This window comes from Anopheles stephensi, chromosome 3 (assembly GCF_013141755.1).
Source record: "Anopheles stephensi strain Indian chromosome 3, UCI_ANSTEP_V1.0, whole genome shotgun sequence".
Classification (NCBI taxonomy): Eukaryota; Metazoa; Arthropoda; class Insecta; order Diptera; family Culicidae; genus Anopheles; species Anopheles stephensi.
This window is the reverse complement of record NC_050203.1, coordinates 82,019,036-82,044,825: the sequence shown is the minus strand read 5'-3', so window position 1 is coordinate 82,044,825 and position 25,790 is coordinate 82,019,036. Positions and strand designations below refer to the sequence as shown.

General features: G+C 43.2%; 1 protein-coding gene across 1 annotated transcript in view; it reads right to left on the bottom strand.

Annotated features, from left to right (window-relative positions):
* The window catches only part of LOC118513648 (potassium voltage-gated channel protein Shaw-like), a 55,645-nt gene that overhangs the window by 8,326 nt on the left and 21,529 nt on the right, over positions 1-25,790 (bottom strand). Inside the window, 6 exon segments of the mRNA XM_036059715.1 lie at positions 2,913-3,209; positions 8,909-9,391; positions 10,519-10,698; positions 11,538-11,670; positions 12,139-12,288; positions 14,376-15,025. Coding sequence (XP_035915608.1) covers positions 2,913-3,209; positions 8,909-9,391; positions 10,519-10,698; positions 11,538-11,670; positions 12,139-12,288; positions 14,376-14,419 — 1,287 coding nt within the window. The 5' untranslated portion in view covers positions 14,420-15,025.

Genomic DNA, 25,790 nt, shown 5'->3' with positions numbered 1-25,790 from the left:
CGGTGGCCCAAAAATCGAAACAACCGATTTCCGTTCTATGCTCCCTGGACTTCAACCCGAGACCAGGGACCACCTTCAGGGATTTAAAAATAACAACAGCAGCAGCAGCAAAAAATGGCGTCAGCTGCTGCGTTTCAAACGACGAGATTAACGAGCTTTGAAAAGGTCAGCAGAATAAAAATGCGCTCGGTAAAATGGAAGCATTTTCCAACCCGAAAACACTTACACTTCCCCAAGCCGACCGACTCGCTTAATCGGCTGACAGAAAATTCAAATTAATTTACCCTAATCAACGTAATCTCCGCCACCCCGTACCATCCAGAGCCGAACTCCGACACCAGGATAGACACGCAGATCATTATTTTCGAAGCGAAATCCATCGCCACGCGTTCGGCATCCTTCATAGGTTGCTATTTTATGCGCTCATTAGCGACATCTACCGGTAGCGGTGAAAATCAACGGACGATTGTTATTCACTTCCCCCAAACACACGCGCGCCGCATCACACCGGCGCATAGCAACCGGGTTGCCAGCCATCATAATGGTCGGTGCGTTGGTGGATAGTTTACCCTCCTCTGCTTCCCAGTGTTGCCAGCGTTACGCACGAGTGGCTGAAAGCGGGGGCCATTAAAAGACGAGGCATTGAAGGGACCATAAAACAAAAACTTTATCTCATATCGGGCATACGAATGCCTGCCCGGGCTGGAATGCCGGCAACGAAACGACGATGAATGTTTTGTGCAATGGTTGTTAACCGGTCCGTTGATGTAGTGTAGTGTAGTCTGTTTTCACCGTGTACTCAGATCGCACGGCCATCAAGATGAAGGGGCATAACATACGCACACATACACACGCGAAACTATTTCCTTCAGAAGTGTGTATGTGGATGGTGAGTTTTTACCACGCAAACCAATTTACACCACATTTACAGATAAATGTGATATGTGTGAGCGTCCTCCACTTCCCGCATGGAAAATTACATTTATGCTGCATTATGATGGTGATGATGATGATGGAAAACGATAATGCTGAACGAGAATGGGCTGCGTTATGGGAAGAGGTCAAACCGCATTAAGGTTGAGCTGTGTGTGCTTTGAGCGTTTGAAAGGCAAAAAGCTGAAATGGAAATTGTTTAATCGCAACTTTTAATTGCATTTGGAATAAAAAGTAGATTAAGGTTGATGAAAATCGTATATTACGTTGTCTTGCAAATTTGATTTTAAATGAGCGCATAAAAGAATGACATTTTTGTAACAAATCGGCACTTTTAATCAATTGAACTAAGGAATACGATATGTAATGCAAAGCGGAAAGCTTAGAAAAAAATCACTTTAAAGTCAAAAACGTGCACTCATTTGTACTTTTCAGGATACTCGAATAAGCTTTGTTAAGGAAAAAGAAGATTTTTTTCTGACTATATTGTAAGAAAGCAAGATGTATAATTAATTAAAAAACAATAGCAATAATCACTTAATCTTATGACACTGAGCCATCCTTTGAAATGCGCCTAAAGGTATGCAATTGTCGTGCATGCTTTTTGTTTACTTTAAAATAAAACAATGTGTTGAATTGCACGGAAGTTTGAAGCCAATTCTACAAAACAATATCCTCTTAAAAATAACAAAACCGTAGATTATGTGATAAAAGAAGGACTTCATACTTGGCTTTAACGTTTCAATTAAAGCAAAGTACTTCAAAATCATTCGATACTTTCAATAGCGGATAATTTGTAAAATAATTACCGCTCATCAATAGCCCATTTCAGCTAAATCGGTGACATTAAAACCTCTATTAAAACCTGATTCTTTTACAGGAATTCTGGCCGACCAGCCAAACTCAAGTTCTCTCGCACTCTAAACAATCTACCCTTTCAAATAAGTGGTAAGCATTAATTTAATCTATTACAGTTAACAACCGTCAAGCACCTATTAATTTGAACTTTTCAACACCTTGAAGTGTTTAACGGGCGTCTTCCAGCTCATTCCCTATTGGTTCCAGGAAATTGGTAACGACACCGTTGCCACTCACCGGCTATTCACCCTTTGTCGCCCTTATTGCCACGCATAATCGAGATTACTTAAGAAAACTGTCAACCATCATTGTGTTTGCCCGTCGTCGTCCCGGTTGTCCTGTGCCTGACGCTATCGAACCGTTCGACCATCGATTCTTTGAATGGCTTAATAGATGAAGCGACGACACTTCATTAGCTATTCTTCAAGCAGCAGCAGCAGCAGCAGCAGCACTCGTGAGGGAAAACAAGCGAACGATTTTTCTCTGTTTTCATTTTGCTTTTCTTCGCACCAGCAATATGGTTCGTTTAAGCACCGACTCGGCGAAACCGGTACAGAATGGGTCTCAACAGTTTATTGCCACAATCATAATGCTCGCGCTGGTGCTGATGTCTCCAAGGAGGAATAGTGCCGGCCACGGAAGGAAAGAGTTCGTCTGGCAACCTCCAATCAATGTGCCCCATACTGCGGATAAAACCATCGGCACTGGTTATGAAACCGGATATCATAATGCAGCGAGAGAAAAACGAAGAAAGAAGGTAATTTTTATTCTTCGTCTCCGAGAAACCATTCGAGACATTCGAGACATTCGAGCCAGCTGCGGTGATTGGGGCTTACACAAATACTGTCACTCTTGTCTGTTTTCCATCTGGTTTACCATAACAACAGGTCATAATCACAAAAACAGCACACATACACACCGCACCGCCTGTGTGTGTGTTAGGTTCGATGTTCGTACACAGGAGACCAAACATCATCCGCAGTTATCCTTCGGCGAAACTGTTCGGCGGAGACACATTCAAGGTAACATCTTGACGCAAACAAGACATCCCAACCGCACACGCACACATCCAATAGCAACCGTATTGTTTTACCCACCCACTAGTGAAATTGTTCCCTTACCTGCAGCTTTTCCGCGTAGTACACCAAGCTGGCAAACACCACGATACCGAGCACGAGGAAGAACACGAGCAGCGTCAGCTCCCGGGCGGACGCCTTGAACGTGTGGATCAGGATGCGCAGTCCGGGCGAATGGCGCGTCAGCTTGAACAGCCGCAGGATACGCACGATCGAGAACGCTTCCAGCAGACCCGTCTGTTCACCCATCCGCTGGCAGACGTCGGTGTAGAAGCTTAGCGTTGCCGCCAGGTCGATGATGTTGACGGGCGATTTGATAAACTCGACAATGTTCGGGGTCACCTGTGGAATGGGAAGCAAACAGAAAACACACACGCCACCGTCAATGAGGGTTTTGCAGTGCAATAGGGGTTCGATGGTAAAGGTGTCAAGCGCAAAGTGTCAAGCACAATTATGCACGCTCAAGTGGGCTCTTGCGGACGAAAATAACTACCGTTTTGCGTGGAGAAGACGAGCACGGGAGAAAAACACTCGAAAGTGACATTGATTGCAGAGAAAATCAGGCACACACGCACAAATACGAAGAAGCATATGGTCCTTCCTGAAACTGGTTGGGATTTGGTTCGGGAGGAGTGATCATAATTCTGCATTTGATAGTTGAATGAATATTGAATTAGTTTTCTAGAGAAAAAAATATTCGAGCTTAATCATTGGAGTTGTTTGAGTGGCTGAAGGAATTATTAGTAGTTTTTATACGAGTTTCAGTTTCAGTTCCAATGATTTAATTGGTTTAGCTACTTGTACGTACCTTTTTGCCAACAAAATACCATATTGATTCAAAGATAAAGGGTTTTCACAGCCAATCAGTCGTTGCAAAGCGTATTCAGAGTATCAAGAGGGAATCAAGAGAAATGAGATACGGTGCAGAGAACTAAATGAGGAGATTTAAGATATAGTCGAGCGAGAAACGATTGAGAATTGAGAGAAAAATAAGAAATAATCGTGAGAGAATCAAGAGAGAATCCAGAGAGAAATGATAATAGATTGAGAGAGAGGGAAATGAGCGAGAATCGTGAAACATATGTAGGGAAATCGAGAGCGAAATTAGAGAGAATTGATAGATAAATGAGAAAGAAATTAGAGCAGAATATGAGAAAAATAAGAAACAATCCAGAACGAAATGAGATATATTTGAGATAGAACTGAGAGAGAATCGAGAGAAAAATGAAAAGTAAATGAAAGCAGATTAAGAGAGATACGTGAGAGAAATGACACAGATAAATGAGAGATTCGTGAGAGAAATTAAAGCAGATGGAGAGAAAATCGTGAGAGAAATTATAAACAGTCAAGTAAAAAATAGAAAAAAAAAGTTTTCTCCATTCTCTCATTTCTTTCTTGATTCACTCACATTTCTGTCTTGATTCTCGCTTATTGTGGAATCTTATTTCTAACTCATTTTTCACTCTTTTCTTCCTCGATTTTTTTTAATTTCTCTCTTAATTCTCTCGAATTACTCTCTCATTTCTCTCTAGATTCCTTTCGTTTTTTCTCGGTTTTCTCTCAATTTTCTCTATGATTTCTCACTCATGTCTCTGTTGATTCTCCCCCATTTCTTTCTCATTTTCCTTTCAATTCTGCCCATTTCTTCTCATTTCTCTTTCAATTCTCTCATTTCTCTCTCAATCTCTCTCATTTGTCTTTCGATACTATATTATCTCTAATTTATCTTTCTATTCGCTGTAGATTCTACCTCCATTCTTTCTCATTTCTCTCTAGATTCCCTCCCGATTCTCTCATTTCTCTCTCGATTCTCTCTTATTTGTCTATCAATTTTCTCTCAATTACTCTTGCTTGTTGTTACATTCCATACTGCTCTTCGCCCAACAACTTAATTGATAATATCAAGAAAATTTTGAATTCCTGGATCAATACTCTTCTAAATTTACTACGCAATTAGTCTCGCTCTAAACTTTCAAATTGAATTTAATCAAAATGTGCCCATTGAAATTAAAACGAGATATGAAATGAATATCACCCACCGGACCACACATCACATCAAGCATTATCAAATTCAATTGATCTTCCATTATTTATTTAACATTCTCGCTCTCCCTCGCTCTCTCCGCAAAGCAACACCTTTCACCAAAAATGAATGCGGGAAATTAAATTTGCATCAGCTGCATTACACCGACCGTCACTCGGAAGCACAACGAGCTTTTCCTACTGTTCTTAATATTTAACTGCGCCATAATCGCTCTGCACCACAGCCGGAACCGTTTTGCTTAATTTATTCGATTTTAATTAGCATCATTTCAAATTCAATCACCATTTCGTGCCACGAAGGAAGGCAGCAGAGAGTGCGAGGAAAATGGGTTGTCCTTGACCGGACCATTTCCCACCTCACAGTTTGAAAGTTTTTCGACGACCATGAATCTTTGATTTGTTAAACAGCTTTAAACTGCCTCTAAGGAGCGATCAATTTTCGACCCTTACGCTACTGCGTCCGGGCACTCCTTCGGAAACGTGGTTGATTGAGTTAGGAACAAAAAGCCCTTTATGTATGTGATTTTTATCTCTTTTTCGAAATAATGAATTCTTCCATAATTGTGCTGACTTACATGCTGGCTCTTTACTGCTATCTCCAGCGTCGGGTTCCTAATCCGTCTCCAAAATGAAGAAAAATACGTCATGTTTACCTTATTAATCCTTCGGCAAGCTTCAACCCGAAACACACCAACACAATTTCCCTCGAGCAACCGAAGATCGATGGCACGGCCAAAAAGGGAGGGTTCTCTGCTCGACCAAGTCAACCCTCACAAAAAAAGCTCATGCAAACCAAATACATCCATAACAAACGTGTGAGCATACGTTACACATTCCCTTTTTTCCGGGTTACGAAGCTTTCGAAGGGGCGACATTCCAGTTGCTCAGCCACCGGGCTACGCTTGTATGGGGGCCACCGTTCGTAACGCAAAGTCGATATTTCATAAGCTGACATAAATACCACCAACATCGTTGCACAACATCGTTCCCGGCACATTCCCAGCCAATGCTCAAAACATGGTCCACCGTATCTTCGGTAGGCCCCAAAAGCGTTCAGCGTCACAAGCCAAACGTTGGTGCTGGCTTTAACCTGCAGGCAAACGCGCAAATGATATTTATTTAAATTTATAGCATTTTCCGTTTGTTGCTTCTTCCCGCGCGATACGCTGCCCACACAGGCCGAGTGTTAAGTACAGTCTGGGCGGAGTGATATCATAAAATAAATGTGCACTAAGAGACCGTTGGGCTTCGGCTCGGTGGCGAGTTTCAGCAATAGATTGTCCTGCACGCTGCAAACAAGCAAGGTGGAGTTCTAAAAGTTCCTTACTAAACATGAGAACAGCTGAAGGAACACTTTTAAGACCAAAGAGATGTAAATTGAATAGAGTTGAGCTTGGGAGGGCCTTCTTCAGTGTGGAACGCTTGAGAACCAGGCATCCAGGAATAATGTTCAGACTTTTGTAGGTTCATCCATCCTAGTTAGTTAAAAGCAAATTATAATTTCAGATGTTATGCTCTATTGAAAATCAAAATTTGAAAGCGGAGTCAATTATAAAGCAAAGCATTAAACTCGTGTTCATTTTTTGCATACCTTCAGGCGCTAACATTTGCTGTTGAACCCAATGGACATAATTCGATTGAAATTTTAATTTTTGTGCCATTGAAGGTTTATTCTTCAATTTTTTCCTTATAAAGTAAATTCATCAAATGAACAAGCAGCTTTTGCAGCTCAACAAATATAAACGAAAAATAGTATACCTTTAGGCGCTCCATTTAAAGACCGCTTTTAAATAAAAAACTGATAACTTTAAACTGTCTACTACTGTCTAGTACGTTCAAGCACCAAGAGATAAGTCCACTGAAGTTTCTAGAACACTTTCTAATCAGCGATATTGTATTCCTGTGTAAAATCATCCACCCAATCTCATCTTATCTAAATCACTTCTGTTGGCGACCACTGCCTTTTGCAAGTAGCGACGTACGAAACCACCGGGATAAAGGTACAACTTTAACCTAAAGCTTACCAGCGTACGACCGGACACGAACAACATCCGGTAAGCAGATGTTAATGTCAGTCCGATCCATCGTCACGATTACGAGGGTTACGACGATTACGTGTATTTAATTCTCATCCTTCCTGCGTCTTACCACAATCAAACTCACACACACTCACATAGAAACCGGGAGAAAACGGAAAGGTACGTACGAAGTACGGATCCGGCAAAGCTCAAATGACGGTACTCGACCCGGATTGCTTCGACCCAGTTGACTTGCTTGACACCGGAGGGTGTCCGGATCTCTGGTGGTGGCAAGCAGACAACCCCGTAACCGTATCGTCACGATAGTTAGGTGTCATTTGGTGTCATTTGGTGTCATTTTAACCCCACAACCTACTCGGACATAAAATAAGGGCAAGACAGCAAGTGTTGCTTACGTGCTGCTGCTGCTGCCAGTGTCACTGCTGGCTCGTGAATCCATATGCTAATAGTGGATCAGCGTGTGTGTGACTATTGCGAGCCATTAGCATTCGAGTCTTCACCCCCACGGGTGAACTTTAATCCCTTATCATGCATTCATTTCTTGCTTCTTGTGTCTTTTCACTGAGCACCCCCATTTGTGCGGGGCATTTTTAATGATACTTTGAAGAGTGTTACTGTGGAGTACTTCACCTTCGACAACCGTTCATTAATCAAACCTCTTTTCGTTAGAGTTTTGTGCTGACTCAGTCTGGAACTCGTTTGTGGTTTTTGGGGAGATATTTTTCGGGAAATGTAACAGCACTGTGGCGTGGGCCAACGTGATTGATGATTTTCCGACCGATAACGATTGTCCTATCGATGATTGAACGGAAGATGTTTTGAGTTCGCTGAACGGGTTTGCCGCTTCATTAGAACTTTACAATGATTTTTAAGGGAAAAAATAATCATGATTGAACGGACCACTATGCAACGTTTTAAAAACGAGATCCCTCAAAAAAACGTGCCCAAAAACTAGAACAAGCATTTATCTCAGTTCAGAGGAGATGTTTTTCTTGCACACAAGAAACTTGTACGGTGAAAACCCAAATAAACCCCCTAATGAAATGTAAGTTCATCCATGCCCAGGGAATAAAGCCCTTCCATTCTCATTTGCATATCTCCACAGCCACCTAAAGCTTCCCGTTACTTCAAGGACTAGTTTCAATATCATGTCCCCGTCGGCAACAACCTAAGCAAAATATAGTAATGAAAGGAAAACATGTCTGCCAACACAAATCTCTACGGAAGCTTCTGTTCCCGCAGGCTCCCCTTCGGAGGAAGCCTAACTCAATCCTAAGAACTACGGGCCTTGTGCCATGATGAATGTCAATGTTTATCCTATCAAAAGAAGCCCCACATTTGCGCGCCGTTCGAAGACATTCGCTTCCACCGCCGTGAAACACATCACAGCTGCCAGCACTGAAGTTGATGGGTTTTTTTTGTCGGCTAAAAGAGAGAGAGAGAGGGAGTGGGAGGGACCGACGTGCAAGGCCGAAAGGGCGAAGGCCTATCATTAATCTCGTGCAAGCTCGTCTCCACGGGACAAAATCCATCGGTGACAGGGCTTCTATATGGATTCGACGATGGATGGCACACAAACAGCGACCCGGCAATAGTAACTCGATTCAATCTGCATGTGAATGTTCCCCCAAGTGTGAAGGCGGGAAAGCGACGAACTTTTGCAAACCTTCTGCCCTCTCTGCCCGTCCCGCCAACCCACCAAAGAGGAAGTTTGCGTGCGTGAAAAAAGCGATTACACGATCGATTGGATCATAAGGACCAGACGACACCAGATGCTATCCGGACGCTAACGATCTGGAAAAATGGAATTGTTTTTCGGGGATGAAAAACTTCAGCTTGGTTCACACTTTTAGGAGCACTTTTGGCTGAAGAAATTCGAGAAAACTACATCACCACATCTGTTTCACGGCACGATTTTCGGCACAGGTATTTGGGAGAACACCCGGGCCCCGTACTCACCACTAGCCGTACGGTCAGCTCGATGATGAACCACACGTTGCAGACGAGCTCGACGTAGAAGAATGCTTCGTGCGGTTGACCGTACGTTTCCTGCCAGTTCTCCACGATGCTCGCTCCCTTGCCGGAGTTCATCCGGTAGGCGCTTGAGACGATCCGGCCGGTACGTTGAGTGGTCGTTTCCGGGCGTGTCGGTGGAGAAGATTGGCTCTCGGTGGTGGCACTGCTGGTGGTGGTGGATGTGGTGGTGCTGGCGGTGCTAGTGCTGGTGATGGTGGGTGACCCATAGTCCAGCAGAAGTTCGTCCAGTCGTCCGTGGTCGAGCAGATCGTCCAGGGTGGATGGTACGTCGGGCAGTGGGCCGACGCTACCGTTGGTCGTGATGTTAAGGATGGCCGGAATTTCCACCCGCAGGCCCGGGTGCGTCTTGAGGCAGAAGGATATCACAGAGATGCAGATGAAGAACACCGATATTCCAGCTACAATCTAGGGTAAAAATGGGAAATGGAATCGGACAGGGTGTATAAGAATGCTTGACTTTAACTTTGGAAGAAATTCTCCGTCCGCTATATTCTACGCTCTAGCTGGTCTAGATTGCTAGTAATTAAAAGTATGGCCTGATGCCTCGTCAAGATATTCTTACTTGAGATGTGAATGTTCTGGACAAATTTAAAACAGAACCCCATTCATCACGTTTTGAACTCAAGCATTCATTATTGTGAAAAATTCTTGATATTTCATATCCGAATGGATGTCCATCTCCAGCGTCCGCTAAAGAAATTCCTGTTAAGATATCTTCTCAGTTGTCCTCAGTTCGTTCTACCAAGTATGGACAGCCGATGTCAGCATTCCTGTCTCACCTAGAACACGAATTCCTAATGACATGCCCAGAAAGTATTCATTGAATGAGATAAATAGCTTTATGCATCATCGTATTCTAATTTCAAAAGATCTTTCACTCTCAATTTGTCCTTTCACGATAGAACCTCACCTCGACTTTATCACACAGCCTTTGATCGCTTTGACTCTATTATCTCAAATGGAACCGGAATGGAAAATGAACTGTCCATTTCATTTTGCTATTATTTCTGCACCATTCCCATTTCATTCCATTAAAAAGGAGCCCTCCTCTTCATCGCTCCATTTTGTGCAGACCTCCTGCTGGTGCTTTCATCGACGAGTTCTAGACTCGGCTGGTATTGCTCTGAATCAGTTCTAGTTTATCAATTATGTAGTGTCTGTCACTATCGCTTCGACCAACTCAAACTGCCGGTGCCTTATGAATACATCATTCCATGGAAACATTTGTCCAATTGCGACCGACCGGCTTTGCGGGACAAAGAAGCGCTCTTTAAGCGGAACCGGATCCAATCACGTGCCAATCGATACGATCAGTGTGATATAACCCACAAATCTTACCCATCGCAGATAGAGCCGCCTAGAAGTTAGTGTTGCTGGTTAGCCGTAGCGTACTTCAATTATTTCATGCATAAATTAAGTCCTCGCAAATAAAGTGTCTTCCCGGTTGGGTTTTCGTGTTGGGCTGCACGTGCTGGTTGCATCCTATGAATCTCCTACATCTCACCGTTCTGCCCACAACAACATCCACTTACCTTAGCACCGGTGGAACTCGATGGTTCATCAAACAGGGCCCAGATTTTCGGTTTCGTCCGCTGCCAGCAGGTTAGCTCGCCGTTTAGCAGTGCCTCCTCGAAGCCAAACAGTCGCGCAATCGCCTCCTCGGACGGTTGCTCATCGTCTAGCTCCAATTTGTCCAGTATCGCGAGTGTGCTCTATCGCCCCGGGCAGAGAAGAGAGAAAAGCAAAATTTAACAATTCCAATGCACAACGCTTTTCTTCCGCGTACACCCACGTTTTCTGCGCTCGAATATCATGCGGGGTGGAAACAAACACTTTTTGCCCAGGGAGGAAGAAATATGCAAATTTTTCGATGCGCACCTAAGACTGTCCCGCCTAGCGGTAGGGCGAAGGCGATGATCTTCACCGAATCACAAAATCTTTGCCAAAAAGCCCGCATTTTAGATGGGTTTCGCCGGTTATCGGAGTGTGTTTGAGTTAATCGAAAACATGAGTCCTTTGCGTTTGGTGTTATGCAGTTTAATTAAAACTTGTGACATGATAAGAGGCTGTGATTGCTTTTTGCTCAACGTTTGCGGACATTCAATTAAAATAAATTTGTTTGTGCAAAGCAAGCCCAACATAAGTTTACTCAGGAGATGCTTTAAGGAAGACCATTTGTTAAATTATCCCTTTTTAGAATAATTAATTGGAAAGAGTTTTGCTCAATATTTACGATTTATTTTTGTATTTCAATAAACTATTATGATTTATTTAAAAAATATTATCATCCACTCCATCTCACAATTCCACAAAAAATAGACAAGCTATCGAAACTCATCTATTCTCATGATGTTGTGTTGCATATTGCATAACGTCAGGCGCCTTTCATACAATCTTCCTACAAAATAATCTAAGAATATTTCTCAAGTCTTTTATCCTAGTATGTTAAATTCCGTTCACACGAAAAGACCAAAATGCGCCAACATTCCATTTAATTTATCCCTTACCACCCCAAAACTACAAAGCGGTTGAAAGATTAAAGTGAACCTACCTGCGTATCACGATGCACACTGTACGTCGACCAGCAGCACGGTTCGACCTGGTTCGAATCAAGACCCCAAAACTCCAGCTCCTCCTCAAACAGTGGCCCACAGACATCGGTCGGATAGTGCAGCTTTCCAGTTCTGGCGAGAGAGGGAAAAAACACCAAACCAAAATAGCAAAACATGCTCCAAACACACACGCGCGCAAGCCAAACTTCATCCGTAATGGTACACACTTGGCGGCAAAGAATGGGCAAAAATGGGCCCCGATGTAAATATTCGTTCGCGAGCATGAAAACTCTGGCACAAACTGTCGAAGTAGTTTTCTTTATGGTGGCACATTCTTTCTCTCGCTGAAATATCGTTCTGTGGGATGATACTGACGATAAAAACTACTTCTAGCAGTGTGCGTCCACCGCCAATTTTTGTAAGTCTTCACGAGTTATGTCTTTATTGTGGCAGATAAGCTGCCCGTTCGAAGGGTTTCCCCTTTATTAGTGCGCCATTGTGTCCTTAGCGAGTCGTCGGTTCCAGTGGGACTTTTATTTCTATCTTGATAGTGTTACGAGTGGTGATGATGGCGATGCAACGCTACAATTGGTCGCTTACCTATAGTAGTTGAGGACTTGTGCAAACACCCCCGGATGGCGGTCGAAGAAGTACTCGTTCAGGACGGGATCGTAGTTCGCCAGAGCCTCCGTTAGCCGCGAAAGTCTTGTGGCCGGGATCTTCTTCAGCGTCGCCTTGTACGTCTCATACCTGCAAGAGAGAGAGAGAGGCAAACGGGTTCCCGTTTAGCAGCCTCATCGAACTGAACCGTTCGATGTGTGTTGTGTAAGGGTTTTTGGGCAGCAAAACTTTACGCTACTGTTTGCTCTCGCAACGCTTCACAGCTTCCGTCACATGCGAGCAGCTCATCTGTGAAGCGGTCATACAGTGTAAACATCATTACATATTCATAGCTTAAAATTGCCGTTTCCTACGACGCTCGTGAGCATGTTCCACCATAGCAGAGACAGAAACTATCTCACTCGAAAGAAAACTACAAAGAACTGTAGTTCCAAGCTCTCGGAACGCTCGAGTGTGCTCGTTAGGGTTGGAGGACACAGGTTTGTGGAACGGGACGCTGCTGGATAAATACATTCTCACATCTTAAAAGCTCCAGTTCTCTTCTTTCACTCTCGCTCTATGAAGATGTGCTGCTGCTAGCGTCAGCTCACTTCACTAAAACAGCTAAGAAGATGGGGGCAATGAATCGTTTCCTGCGCAAATAGTGAACGGCAAACATTTAACTTTCCCACCGTACTCATCGTCGTCAGCAGAAGACCTTAAATGAAGAACTTCTTGAGGGAATAGTTGAAGCAGCTAAATGTTGTTGTGGTTATGCACAAATTAGTAAGGACCTTGATTTCTCGGTGCAAGAGTTGCGTTCTCAGGCTGACAAAGAAGAAGTAAATCTATTAAAATGTTCAGCAACTTGTTGGAAAAGCATTTACTCGCCAACAAAAACAGAAATCCGATTAACAACCTAAGTATTAGGTAAATACAACAACTAATCCGTTGATGGTGTGTTTCTTTTTTAGTTTCGTAAGTCTTGAGCATTTTCCTTTTGTAGTCTTGCTTTTTGATTTTTTTTTCTTCTACAGCTACTTCTGGCACGCCTTCGAACAAACGAGAAAACTTTTCCATTTTCTTCACTTCAACAAGCATTTCTCTACTAGAACGAGAAAATCTGTTTGTTCTTTCTTTTTCTTATCTTCAATTTTTTTGCCCCAAGATCCAGGCTGTTCGCAGACTGTTCCCCGTCATGGTAACAAGTGAAAGTCTTTTCTCGCCATTCGGAAGCCATTATCGTCATCGTTGGCCTAACATTTGCCTCCTCAAGTGACCTGATGTCCACTGTAAGGTGTATTTTACCGACCTGACGGCACCCGGTACGGTAAGATAGCCGGAAGTTTTGCTCACCAACCCTTGTAGCCTTGAGTCTTCTCGTCGTGTCGGGCAATTTATTAAAGGACAGCGAGACGCACCTTCAAGAAACACGAGACGCGTGCTGGAAAAAGTTTTCCCTACGGGAAACAACATCGAAAACTCTGGCGACATGTTGTCTTGAGGGAAGGATGCTTCCTGCACACCCCGAGTCCCACGCTACCTGGTGTCTACCTGAGCCAATTAGAATAGTTCTGTGCTGCTGCGTAAACTTCACGGCTTTATTGGTTTTAATTATCAAACAAGGCCACCACTACTTTGCTACCACCGTTCGGCAGTTGACTTGCTCGTCGTCGTCGTCGTCGGTGGTCTTTAAAGTGTCCACAAATAGAACAGACTACACACCTTCCCTGCCAAACAACTGTCGGAGACGTGACAGAACGACGGAGACTTGTTAATATAGTTAGCCATTATTGCCATTAGTCACGGCAAGGGTTTGGGCCAAGTACGCGGTGTTTCGGTTGCACACGACACGCCAAGCCAAAAGGGACGGAGCTATCCCGACTATGTCAAAACTATGTTCTTGTGGGGCACGGTTAGTAGACAAATTGGACAAATGGCACATCGGAAGAAGGAGGTTTGACGAACTTCTCCGAGACTGTCGTTGTAAATCATAAAGCTCCGAGGAGGTGTCTCGAAATTTTGCCTCTTGAAGAGTAAAAAATACCTCATAATGGCTTCAGCTATCGGGTGTTATAAATAGTTAGATAAATCGTTTGTTTTAATTATACTGGGTAAATCTAGTCAAAGATGTTGAAAAAATAGAGTTTTGTTTCACTAGCGGCATACATTTCGGCGCAATGTCACTCATCTTTTGTGTAGAAAATAATGTCCATATTCAGTACTATTCAGCTTACCTGATGCCTCCTACGTTGAGTATGATGCGATTTTCACCATCCATGGTTTCGGTCCACTGGTTGCAACGTTGGCACACGGAAACAATACGTCACTTACAACACTCATGACAGTTCACTAAATGTGTCTGTACGCGTTGAATTACTCAAGACTAGCTTTCCACACTGCATACAGACTCCTTAATCTAACTTCTTATAATACAGCAACTTCAACAAATCAAACCTGTTCAGACTAAACTATACTGAAGTTTCTCTATTTCCTTGGATAAGTTGTCTGGCTCTCGTTTTGTCCACCGCACGTCAGTGTTACGGAAGTGTTACATATGCTTTCAATTCCTCCACAAGTGCATTTGCAGCTTACACACACAAAAGCCCTCGGTACGGTACGGGCTCCATGCACCGACCTGGCAGTTGATTTATGGATTATTATTTATTCGTGAACCTGCTCCTGCTCCGGGTTCGGGCCCAAACCTGGGAACGATACGGTCCGCTGTGAGTGGGACGCATTTTTCCGCACCATTCTTCAAGGTTCTTGCTCTCGTTCGCTCGTCGCTCGGCTCAACGCTGGTCACGCTTCAGCATCATGATAGACGGCCGCAACCGAAGTAATGCTGGACACCGTCAACAGCGTCCGTAGGGTGTCGTAGGCACGTCTGCAATCGGAAGAGAAGGAAAGAAACTGGCTATGAAAAATGAGTGTGCAAGTGTGCAATTGGGGGTCGTAAAAATTTCATCTCCAGCTCCACGATTGGCAACGGGAATGGAAAAATGATTCAATGATGCAACGTGTGATGCTTTTCGGTGGCGCTGAAATGATTGCGAGTCGGGATGAAATATGGTCCAATACAGTGTTTCTAATGTTAGATATAAATATGATGTCATATCTCCACTTGAATCGATCGAACAACCCTTCTCTACTATAAATAGCTTCCCATCGGCTGTTATTGATAATTTAATGAACATTTTTAATCAGAATGGTTTGCTCCACCGTTCAGCCCGAGGTCGGATGTGGTAAATCTATAAACTGGCGTTACATTATTAACTAACCACGTCTGCAACCTGCCACATCGGCACGTTAATATCGCGGTATCAGGTCGTAACCACCAAAATCACTTCCTCCTCTCGCTCTCCTCTCACTCTGTCTACACTAGTCGGCAGACCTAATAAAGTTGAGGTAACCGACAGCACAATCCACTAAACGAAGTTAACAGGGTCATCATTGTCACCCGTTACTGGACCCATCCACCCGATCAATCACTCACCGCACCCGCACCCCGGTAGGTGTTTGGCTGGTCAACGGCGAAAGATTACCCGCAGATAAGAAAAATCCCGACCCGCGATGGGTCAGCAGGGAGTTTTACTGCAAAACCCCCCGCTAGATCATCCGCAGAACGTGTCCGTTGATCATGATAAGCGGATTAATTATGGCATCGGGACCATCGAGTCGTCTCCCAATTAAATGGATGCGGTGTGATAAAAGTGTCACGCCAAACCCACACGAATGAGCAGGATTGTTTGCACGTTAAATCGTCGTATCGATCGGCGTGATTGAATCGGAATTAAATTTGCTAGCCAATCAAACAAGTAAAACAGAGAGAGTGAGGGGAAAAAATATAAAACTTTTTTTGAAGCATTCGGTTTTGCGGTAAAAACGAATCATTAACTCTATCAGAGTCGGGTGATGAAGGCGAGAATCGGGCTTTTATTGTGTTTCATCCGCCTGAAGTTATGCAATGAGCACTTCCTTATCTTCTCGTTTGTGCTTTGTTTAAAGTGCAGATCGGTAAGAAGGTTTCAACGCCGAAAGCTATACAATTACAACACATTTCATTATTTTATCTCTTGGTGGTTGATTATGCGCTGAAACAGTTAAGCATTATGATTGTGTAATGAAAGGTGAACAATTTTAGATTTTTTACTTAATTATTATTCAAAAAAAAGTTGCTGTTATAAAATTTGCATTTAAAAACAGAATCATCTCTATCGTCGCTTCCAACCATAATCGATTTTCTTTGTCCATTTTACTATTTTCTTGATATATTTCAATTCACCAAGGACAATTATGTGAGCAGGAAATGTAAAGCACTGTTTTCCGGCGGATAATTTCTCTACGACCGTCCCTATTTTCCGCTTTTCCAGTCCGCAGCACTCAATCAAGCTACGCAAACCCGTGCTGGACGAACCTCAGCAACAGCTGCTAGCCAAACCGACCGAACACAATCAGAACTCTCGTCGCATCACATCGAAAACGGCATCAGAATCCGTAGCGGTGGCGAGTGAAACTTTTCCTTCTCTCCCCACCCGAAAGCAAAAACAAAAAAAAAATCCGTGTTACGAGGTCGAAGTTCACTCGGTTCACTGCAAACCGCAAAGTTAAGCACGTTTGTCGGTGCCAAAACCTCCCGGACGGAGGCGAACGGATGAACCGATCTCCGAACGAACGGCATACTCGGCTCCTTGCACAAAACTTGAACAAAACGTGCCTCACCAATGGGAAAGGAAAACGTCGTGGTTTAGAAATTCGCAAAATACCGCAGCACGGGTAAGAAACATGCCGCTGGCAAACATGGGCCGCCGCCGTGAAGAAGAACAAACCCATCTTCAGCGGCTTACTTCGCAGCGTGCTTCGAGGAAAAAACCCGGGAGCGAGTGGCGAAAAAACAAAGAAATGTATCAAGACAACGAACTACGAAAAGCATTTCCACGCCCTCCGGGAAAGGGTGGCGGGGGGAGGGGTATGGTTGAACTGGGGCCCCAAATCCGAACAAAAGACCTAACCTTGGCAACCTTCGCCAACGAATGGACACGGTGTGGTGAATGTAAAGTGAAAGGATAACGAAATACAATAAAAACAAAGTGTGTTCGTGATGCTGTGCTTTCGGTTTGGTGTGGTTTTGGCTGTGTGCAGCAAGTGTGAGGGGTGGATGGAAAGGAGGGCTGAGGGTAAATGGAGACATTTGCAAGCAGCTCATTTATTTATTCATTTATTTATTAGATTCTTATGCACACGTGAGCGTCGAATGTGTGCGTCTTACATCGGTTGCAGAAGAAGGTTTTTGTCGTGTGGCACAAATTGACCTTTGATACGGAAAATGTATGTCCCATTTAAATTGGTTAGGTTAGACTGTAGGAGAGTGATGAATAATGTTGTTAATTTAATACAAATGATTTGCTGCTATTTTGTTGATAATTGTTCGTTGCAAGAAAATACTATTTTCTAGAATAAACTGTAATTATTTAATTTAACTTTTCTTTCAGCAATTGTATTAAAAGAATAACCTAAATGCTTCATTGATTGCCAACGTACTTAACACATTGAATTTCACATCACTCAAATACGTTTCCTTGAACAGAGCTGAGAGATAGTTACTAGGAATGTATACTGAACTTTGTTACGCCTAAATGTATGCAATTCTCTTCTCTTACCTCGATTTTCTTTTGTTTTACAGCGAAACGATAATAAATGATATTAGTATGAATTATTAAAATCAATTTACAATTTGAAGGTTGTTCTGAACACTTTCATTATTAGCCATATACTGCACGTATGCAATTGATAAAGTCATTTCGTACTGGATATTAGGAGTTGTTTGATTTTCTGAATTTTTAATTTTGTAACTTCTAATGACTTGTAAACTTATTTCTTACGTTAACAAAAATATGCACTGATGTAATTCAAATCGTCTTTTGATATTTAAACAATCCAACAAAATCACCTTTTTGTACAAAAATACAAAACAACCCGAGAAACAAGCGACATGTTTACCTAATTGTTGAGCATTTGTGTTTTCACCTCGCAACAATAGCTACTTGATCTTTTCAATAAATCATTGCTGAAGATTTTCAAGCAAACATCAAAGCCCTCAACAACACAATACAAGAATGTTTCAAGCATTTTATGCGTCAAACGTTTCCACCGTGCAATTGATTCAGCAAACATTTGCAAACCCCCATCCAAACAACACCAATGTGCGGATGGCTCTCAACGGATTGCACACATTCTATTGCGCCACACTCGACAGCTTATCCCGGTTGACTGACAAATAAAAGGTTCAGCTGACAAATAAGCGTCGCCTAGCAGTCCTAGCGAATGATTTGCATCCAGTTGCCAGATTGGGAAACAAACTGTGCCCAAAGCTACGGACGAACGACCGTGTGGCACAACATCCTACTTGAAACACTCACACACACAATCGCCTCTGTTTGACTTATCCTTCAGCGGTGCAGGATTGAAGTACATCCGCGCCCGGGATGTGACCGAGCCTCGGGACATCGAGGTGAGTTTGGCAAATGTTAAAAAACATCACCGCGCTTCAAAGTGCCAAATTTGACAGCATTTGTGTCTAAAGTTGCCTCTCTCACAAACACACACACACAGACCGTTGTGCTCTTTGCTTCTCGATCCCGCGATCAATGAGCCTCCGCTCGGGCAGAGATTCACCGTGAAGCATCTCCTTAAATCGGTGGAAACATTGTGGCAATTTTCGTATGCATTCCTCACGCTGGGAAATCACCGGTGAATTCCTTTCTTTCGTTTTTGGGCCATCCAGCGGCCAAGCGAGAATTCCACCATTGGGGCGTGCCTCTGATTCGAGCAGCCATCGCATGAATGTTGAATTGCGGGGAGAAAAAAAAGAAGCAAAGTACGGTGTCACATTCCGGCGATGCTTACCGGCTCACCAACAGGTGAGAAATTACCCAAGCACAACGTTGCTGTCACCCGGCTCGATTGCTTTTTTCCCTCGTGGAAAAGCACATACCCACACACACACACATCCAAACCAAGGAAAATAATCATGCACAAGCAATTGGTAACAGCAAAGCATCCCGGTACTTGAAAAGGCGACAAATGAACGCTTCCGTGCGGAAAGAAGTGTCGTATTTTGGAAAGGAAGTACATTAGGTTCAGTATTCTGTTGGATAAAGGTCTCATTAAAGCTGGGTCTCTTGTACGGTGTTTCAAAGTATAGCATGGAGAATGTCCCTTAGCTAGACATTTCCCTTTTACCAAATAGATTCTTCTTTCAACATCGTCACTTCTTATGGGCAATTGGAAGCTAACCAAAGCATTTAAATACATCTTTAAACTTCTAAGTAAGTAATTCTTCAATGGAATAATTACAAATTATTTTCTTAAACTGAGAGGAATTTTCAAGCAACCATTTTAGGTGTTTCTTTTTCTCTAAAGAGTTTTCAGGAAAAAAAATTGTAACGAAAACTTTGAATGTATTCAATGGAAATAATTTTTAAGGTTGCTTAAAAATACCTTTTGAGCCTTTTAACTAATTCAAAATATATTCTTGATATGATCATAACATTAAAGATATTATACCAAACGTGCATTGCTTCTATTTTCACGACCTATCTCTCCCACAGGACATAAGCTATGCTCTGTCCAAAACAAACCCACATGCAATATTGTTCCTGCACGGTAAGTGAAAAACTAGTGTCATTTACCAACTATTTCTCACACCCCCAAGCAGGTAGAGTTCACCTGAACGATACTGGAACTTCTGGTCCTATTTACTCTCGTTCGTTTGTCCACTCGCAAAATCGTGGACAGTGATATTTCTATTTTGCTTTCCTTTTCGTACAGAGATCTCTCCGCGCAGCGGGATTGAAATCCTTCAGGCAAATACCGTCCAATCCTCAGAACAAACTCCACGTTGCACACAGTTGCCGGTAAGCAATTTGAATAATAATTTAAATTTGTTTTCCTACATGTTTTCTCGTCTCCACGCTGGAGACAATGAGATACCAGCTATCCAAACAAATGCAGCCATACTAAACCAAACACACAAACACACAGACACGGCGATACAAGGTCCAAAGGCTCTATTCCTTCCTTTTCCAAAGCCCAGTATGAATGCCCGGATTAGGGAACGAAATTGTACGGCACAACTTTTTGCATCAGCACCAGAGCCGTTGGATTAAGACACTCGTAAATCATACACAGGGTTGGAAACTAACACAATCCTGCCAAAAAAAGGGGAGTGAAGTATACTAAAGCAGCACCAACTTTAGTACAAACGATTGTTAAATTTTACTGCAAAATTGCTTCCTTTACGGCTTGTTATACCTACGTTCAAATTCGATTTCAAATCGAATTGAGCCTTTATTCGAATCCATTATACCTTTCAGCGATTGGGTACGTTAACCGGCGCCTTGTGCTGAAAAACGCGTGTTGCTTGTTGTTTTCGTAGAGTTTTTTTGTTTTTCGCCAGGAGCACCGAATGTCAAAGATGACCGCCCAGACCTGATTGAACCTTCTGCGAATTGTGCTCGACTTGTTTAAACTATTTATGAGATTGGTTGCAGCTCCTGGGTTCCTGTAGCTGGAATTCCGATAAAATCCAGTCGAACGATCGAGTGCTGTTCCCTCTCCGCTTCATTCATTTGGCCAGGTTATTTGCTTCAAGGTTCATCAATTTGTGATACTGTAAGCCTTCAAATTAAATGATTATTGATATTTGGTTCTTTTCTGTGATTGGAAATCGATTTAAAATTTAATTTACTTTAATCCTTATATTTATTCTTTGAAATATTACCTTCAGCTTTTCTAGATTTTCGACCACCCTTATCTTCTGAAAACTCAGTCTCAGGTATCTTGCTAGCAATGTTCTTGCTCTGCCTATTGCTGAAACACTGCACATAACCAGCACGGTGCTCAAGTTCAGGCTCCACAAGGTGAATGTTAATGTGAACACAACCTCCCATTTACCCACGCACTCATAAAATATCAATTACCTTCAAGGAACGTGCGTCCTCCCCCGAACTTCGCAATAAACATTCCCTTTTCAACCTTCAACCCCCGAAGTTCACATGCCACCAATAGGGATACGTCCACACCCGGAGGTCCTAAGGTTTTTCACCAATCGACGCTAATAGCGCTGGTTTCGGTTCGTACAGGTACTGAAACATATACGGCAGCTTTAAAAAGCCCGAAACCCATGGCAAAAAGATGTTATGATTGTACCCAAGCAAAAAGGGCACCTCCAGCGGTGCCCAGGACCTTTCTGCAGCAGCCGACAAAGCGTCCGACTCATGTAGGCATAATTTAATTTATATCAGCGCCACCGTACCGAATCCGCTAACTCCTAAGCTCATTCCGTAAAGGGCAATTGGGCTGATGCGGGCTTGACACCCGCGTACCGCGAAAGAAACATTTTGTTCTTTATATTGATGCGAACACACACACACACCATCGTCATGCGTCATGCGTTCGAGCGTGATCCTCGCGAGAGATCTGGAGTGTATGTGTGTTTTACAACAAGGCGCCAAAAACCACCCCATCGCGACGATTCTCGTGGCGTTTACCACGCATCGGCGCTTCGCAACATTCCGGCCGTTGTTTACGGGTGGCTTGTGACGAGATGAGTAAACGTTTCACTTAGAGCGCGGAATCCTAGACAAATATTTTATTATGTTTGTCATCCTCGTGTGCGCGGAAGAGCGGAACGTAATGTGTGGGGAAGGTACTGTTTTGCATGTTACCATGATTGACAGAATTCCTAACGGGCTGGGTTGGTTGTGTAGGGTTTCACTTATACAGTGTGCGTCTGCTGACAGGCACAATATGGGAAGATAGAAGGCAGATTAAGCCTTTCACCTGGCGTGAATAAGAAACACAACTTAACAAGCTTGAAGCAGGTGCAAATTGAAGTTTTGGAACTATTTTGTAATTAAATTTGCTTATCTTATTCCCGAAGGCTTTCTGAACATGTTAACACTCATTCAAAATTAAACATTTTTCGGAAGAAATTTTATCCAATTAGCTGTACAATAATTTCCAATGATATAATTTATGGAAATTCCCCACCACAGCAAGCGGCCACGCACCTTCCGTGAATCGACAGATGAAGATAAACACACGGTGGATCATAAACTCAAACGCAAAAAGGTGGTCCGTTCGGTAATGGCTGGGCCTGGTGTTTATCTTTTCAACTTTAACCGCCCCTTCCCACCATCAGCGCTGGCTGATTATACAGTCAATTATGTGCAAATGGGTTGTAATGGAGCTGCAAGCCTTCAGAATGATGATTACGATGATGATGATGATAAATTACCCTCCGGGCAAGTAAAATGCTTTGTTTGGCGAGCGTTAAGCACCAGCTAGCTACCGAAGCGCTTCGTTTCAACCAAACTCTTTAAAGCCACCAGCAGCAAGTCTCCATCGCATCAGCAGCATAAGCCACCAGGCGTCTCCATCGGCAGCATGAACCACCAGGCGTCTCCAGCGCGTAGTATCAAACAGGTCATTATAATTAGCCAATTACTCGCTCTCTTTACTTTCTCCGATTGCTCGCTTCCGTTGATCGGCAGGCAAAAAGTCCAAAACTTAAATAAAGAGCAAAACCAAGCTTAGAGTTTAAATTTGTCTGGCTCGATGTGGTCCAACCATCCGTCCTAAGCGGACTAAATTTAGCAAATCGATAAAGATAACAAAATGATAGGTTTCAGCTCACGCTTTCTCGCTCGGCGATGCCAGCACACGTCTTACGCTGCTATTTCATCTGACGCTTCACGGTTTCATCCTAGAAGCACTTCGAAGCACATCGAGACCGACCACTTGTCGACGTGTGGGTTGTGTGCATCGGGAAAAACGGGAACAATCCAATCCGTATCAACAAGTTTATTGCTTTCCGGAGAATTTATACACACACACGCTCACAACGACCGGATGCTTTCGAGCGATAAAGCCATTGGAAGCCGTTGGAAGCCAACCGACGCGGTCAACGTCGGATGGGACGGATCGTCACAGCCTTGTTCCTTCCGCTCGAGCGAATCGGGCAACGATCGAACACTTCCGTTTGGGAAAATTTGTCAGATTTCATTGGAAATGGACTGGGCACGGGAAGCAACAGCAAAAAAAAACCGAGTCTTGCCCCTGGTCGTACAATAATTTCTCCCTTTTTGGCATCCGCTCGCCGAGGCACAGTTATGCACATCCGGCTGCTCGCTTTTGTCCGCAAAATCGCTCCATCGCTGCACAACACCAAAAACTTGTTCCGATATGTATGAATTCCATCGGACTCATCACATTTGCATAAAGGCACAAAGGGGAAGTTCATAAATCGAGATAGAACAGGCATTTTTTTCGGCTAAAGAGAGGCTTTAGCTTCAGGTTACCGGTATGGTCGTTTGCATCGGGAAGCTGAAAAGCACGCAGAAAATAAATTGCAAAAAGTTTCTAATCCGGAATCGAGCACATGATGGAGCTGAAGCATTTATTGCTATGTGGGGGCTTTAACGTACAAGGGCCGCCATTCCAATGATAATAATCTGATCCGATAAAAATGCATTTGTAAAATTTTGGCATTTTTGTACCATTTTATTTAATTGTTTTCAATATTTTTCGGTGAAGTAATGGTCGACAAAATTTTGAAAATACATAAAAGCTTCTCCCCGCCATTTTGAAACGAACGCTTCATTTATCGGTGATAAACCACAGTGATTTCGGCCTCCCTCCAATCATTATCGCACAGCTCATCTCAAATCACTTAAATCGATAAACCCATTAACTACCCGTTGGCCAACTTATTGCTTCGGTTCGGGTCCCGCACACAAAAGTTCGATCCGGCCCAGAAGTGGTTGAAACTAATTGTCTATCCACTTCTCGCTCCCCTTCATCCCGAACTACTTCGCTCCCCAAAACTATAACGCGGCCGAAAAAGGAATCGAAACATCCGCAACAAATTAGACCGTGGTAGGGAAAAGTTTTCCATTTAACCTCCGAGAGTTCCAAGAACTTGGAAAATAATGCTGATGCTGTGTTCGTACTAAAGGGCGAGTGAGAGTGAGGTGTGAATAGAGACGGCGAATCTGAAACAATCGATGCGGTAAGAACGGTTTCGCAAAAGTGGCAGTACATATTTCGGCGCACACAGAGAGCAGAGCAAAAGAAAATGATGCCAATTTTTCATTTGCATTTTCACTAGAATGCAAGGAACATCCTACCTTTTTTCCGAACGAAATTTGTTCCCACTTAGCTTTCACACTTCACACTAAGTAAAACACTGCTTTGGCCTTGGCGAACAACATGACCTTTCGACTGGACTGACCTTCGCAAAAGCTAAAATTTGAAACCTCTTTCCCTTACAAACCATTTCATTTCACCAAAAGAAGCGCTTCATTCAATTTTGCGAGCTTTTTTGCGAGCCACTCACAAGGCAGCAATGACCGACGGAAAAATCAATTGTTTCTGTCACTAAAACTTGTCACTGTCAGTACCGGACCAGCAACGTTTCGCAGATAATTCGCCGAAAACATTCAATCATCTGCCTGCTCCGGATTTCACTCACACTCAATCTCTTCCCGCTAATACAAACGCTTATTGAAACAATAGGATTACTTTTCCCGCTTTAGCCGTGTCATTCAACATCGCTTACCGGAAGAGGCGGAGCAATGAAAAACACCTTGCGTTTTTTTTTGCGCTCGGCTCGTGACACAGGGATAAGACTGTGCCGGGAATTATGACCGACGGACGCTCGGGTCAAAGTGCTGCCGGTTATTCAATGAACCATCGCATAATCTGATTCATTCAATATTGAGTTATGACACAGTGTGTGCGTGTGCGCGAGTTTGGCTTTCATTTTCATTGCCCGCGTTTTCTTTGAATATCCCTTAGCTGAAAGGCGACCGGTGATTGCGCTTAGCTGAAGCAAACGACATGGATTTGGATAGTGAAATGGGCGAGAAGTAAGCAATCGAGCAATGTTAGTAAGTGTCTTAGCAAAAGATTTGACAGCACCAATTTCATGCATGATTGCTCGTATGCGGTTTTTGGTAAGGGGGAAACGGACGAGCTGAAGATGAGCCGGACAAGAAGGACCAGCACTGGACAGGATCTGTTCGGTGCTTCGGGAAAGTTAAGTTGCCTTTATGTGGTTTGCTTTCGAAGTGGATGGAATGACAAAAGGATGAAGAAACGGCACAAGAAACAGACCAGCAGTTCTGCAGAAAGTGGACCAACTTCGGCCGGCCAAAACTTTGTCGTACTTTGCGTAAAACATTACTTGATGATGGCATGTGTTTCTTGATGGGAAATGGGTTCAATTTTCTCTTAAATGATACATCCTTTGTTTGGACAGAAAAAGAGCTTAAGTTTTCGTTCATATATTCGAAGTAAATTGTTTGAAATGCATTCATAATTTGAACCATTCCTTGAGAGATACTTAAACAGCTAAATACGCCCAAAGTTATGCAATCCGCCTCACAAACTCATTGTCGATCTCAGCTTTCTCTTGTATTAATTTATATCGCTTGCTTTTGCCTTTTTTCTTCTCCTTTTATTGTGAAATCACTCTAATCTGACAAATCCAGCTAAGCAAACAGCTTGCTGCTTCAAAGTTTCTCTTCGCTTCAGCAAAGACCGAAGACCCGTGTTCAATCTCCCTTTCATCACCTTTCACGACCAAG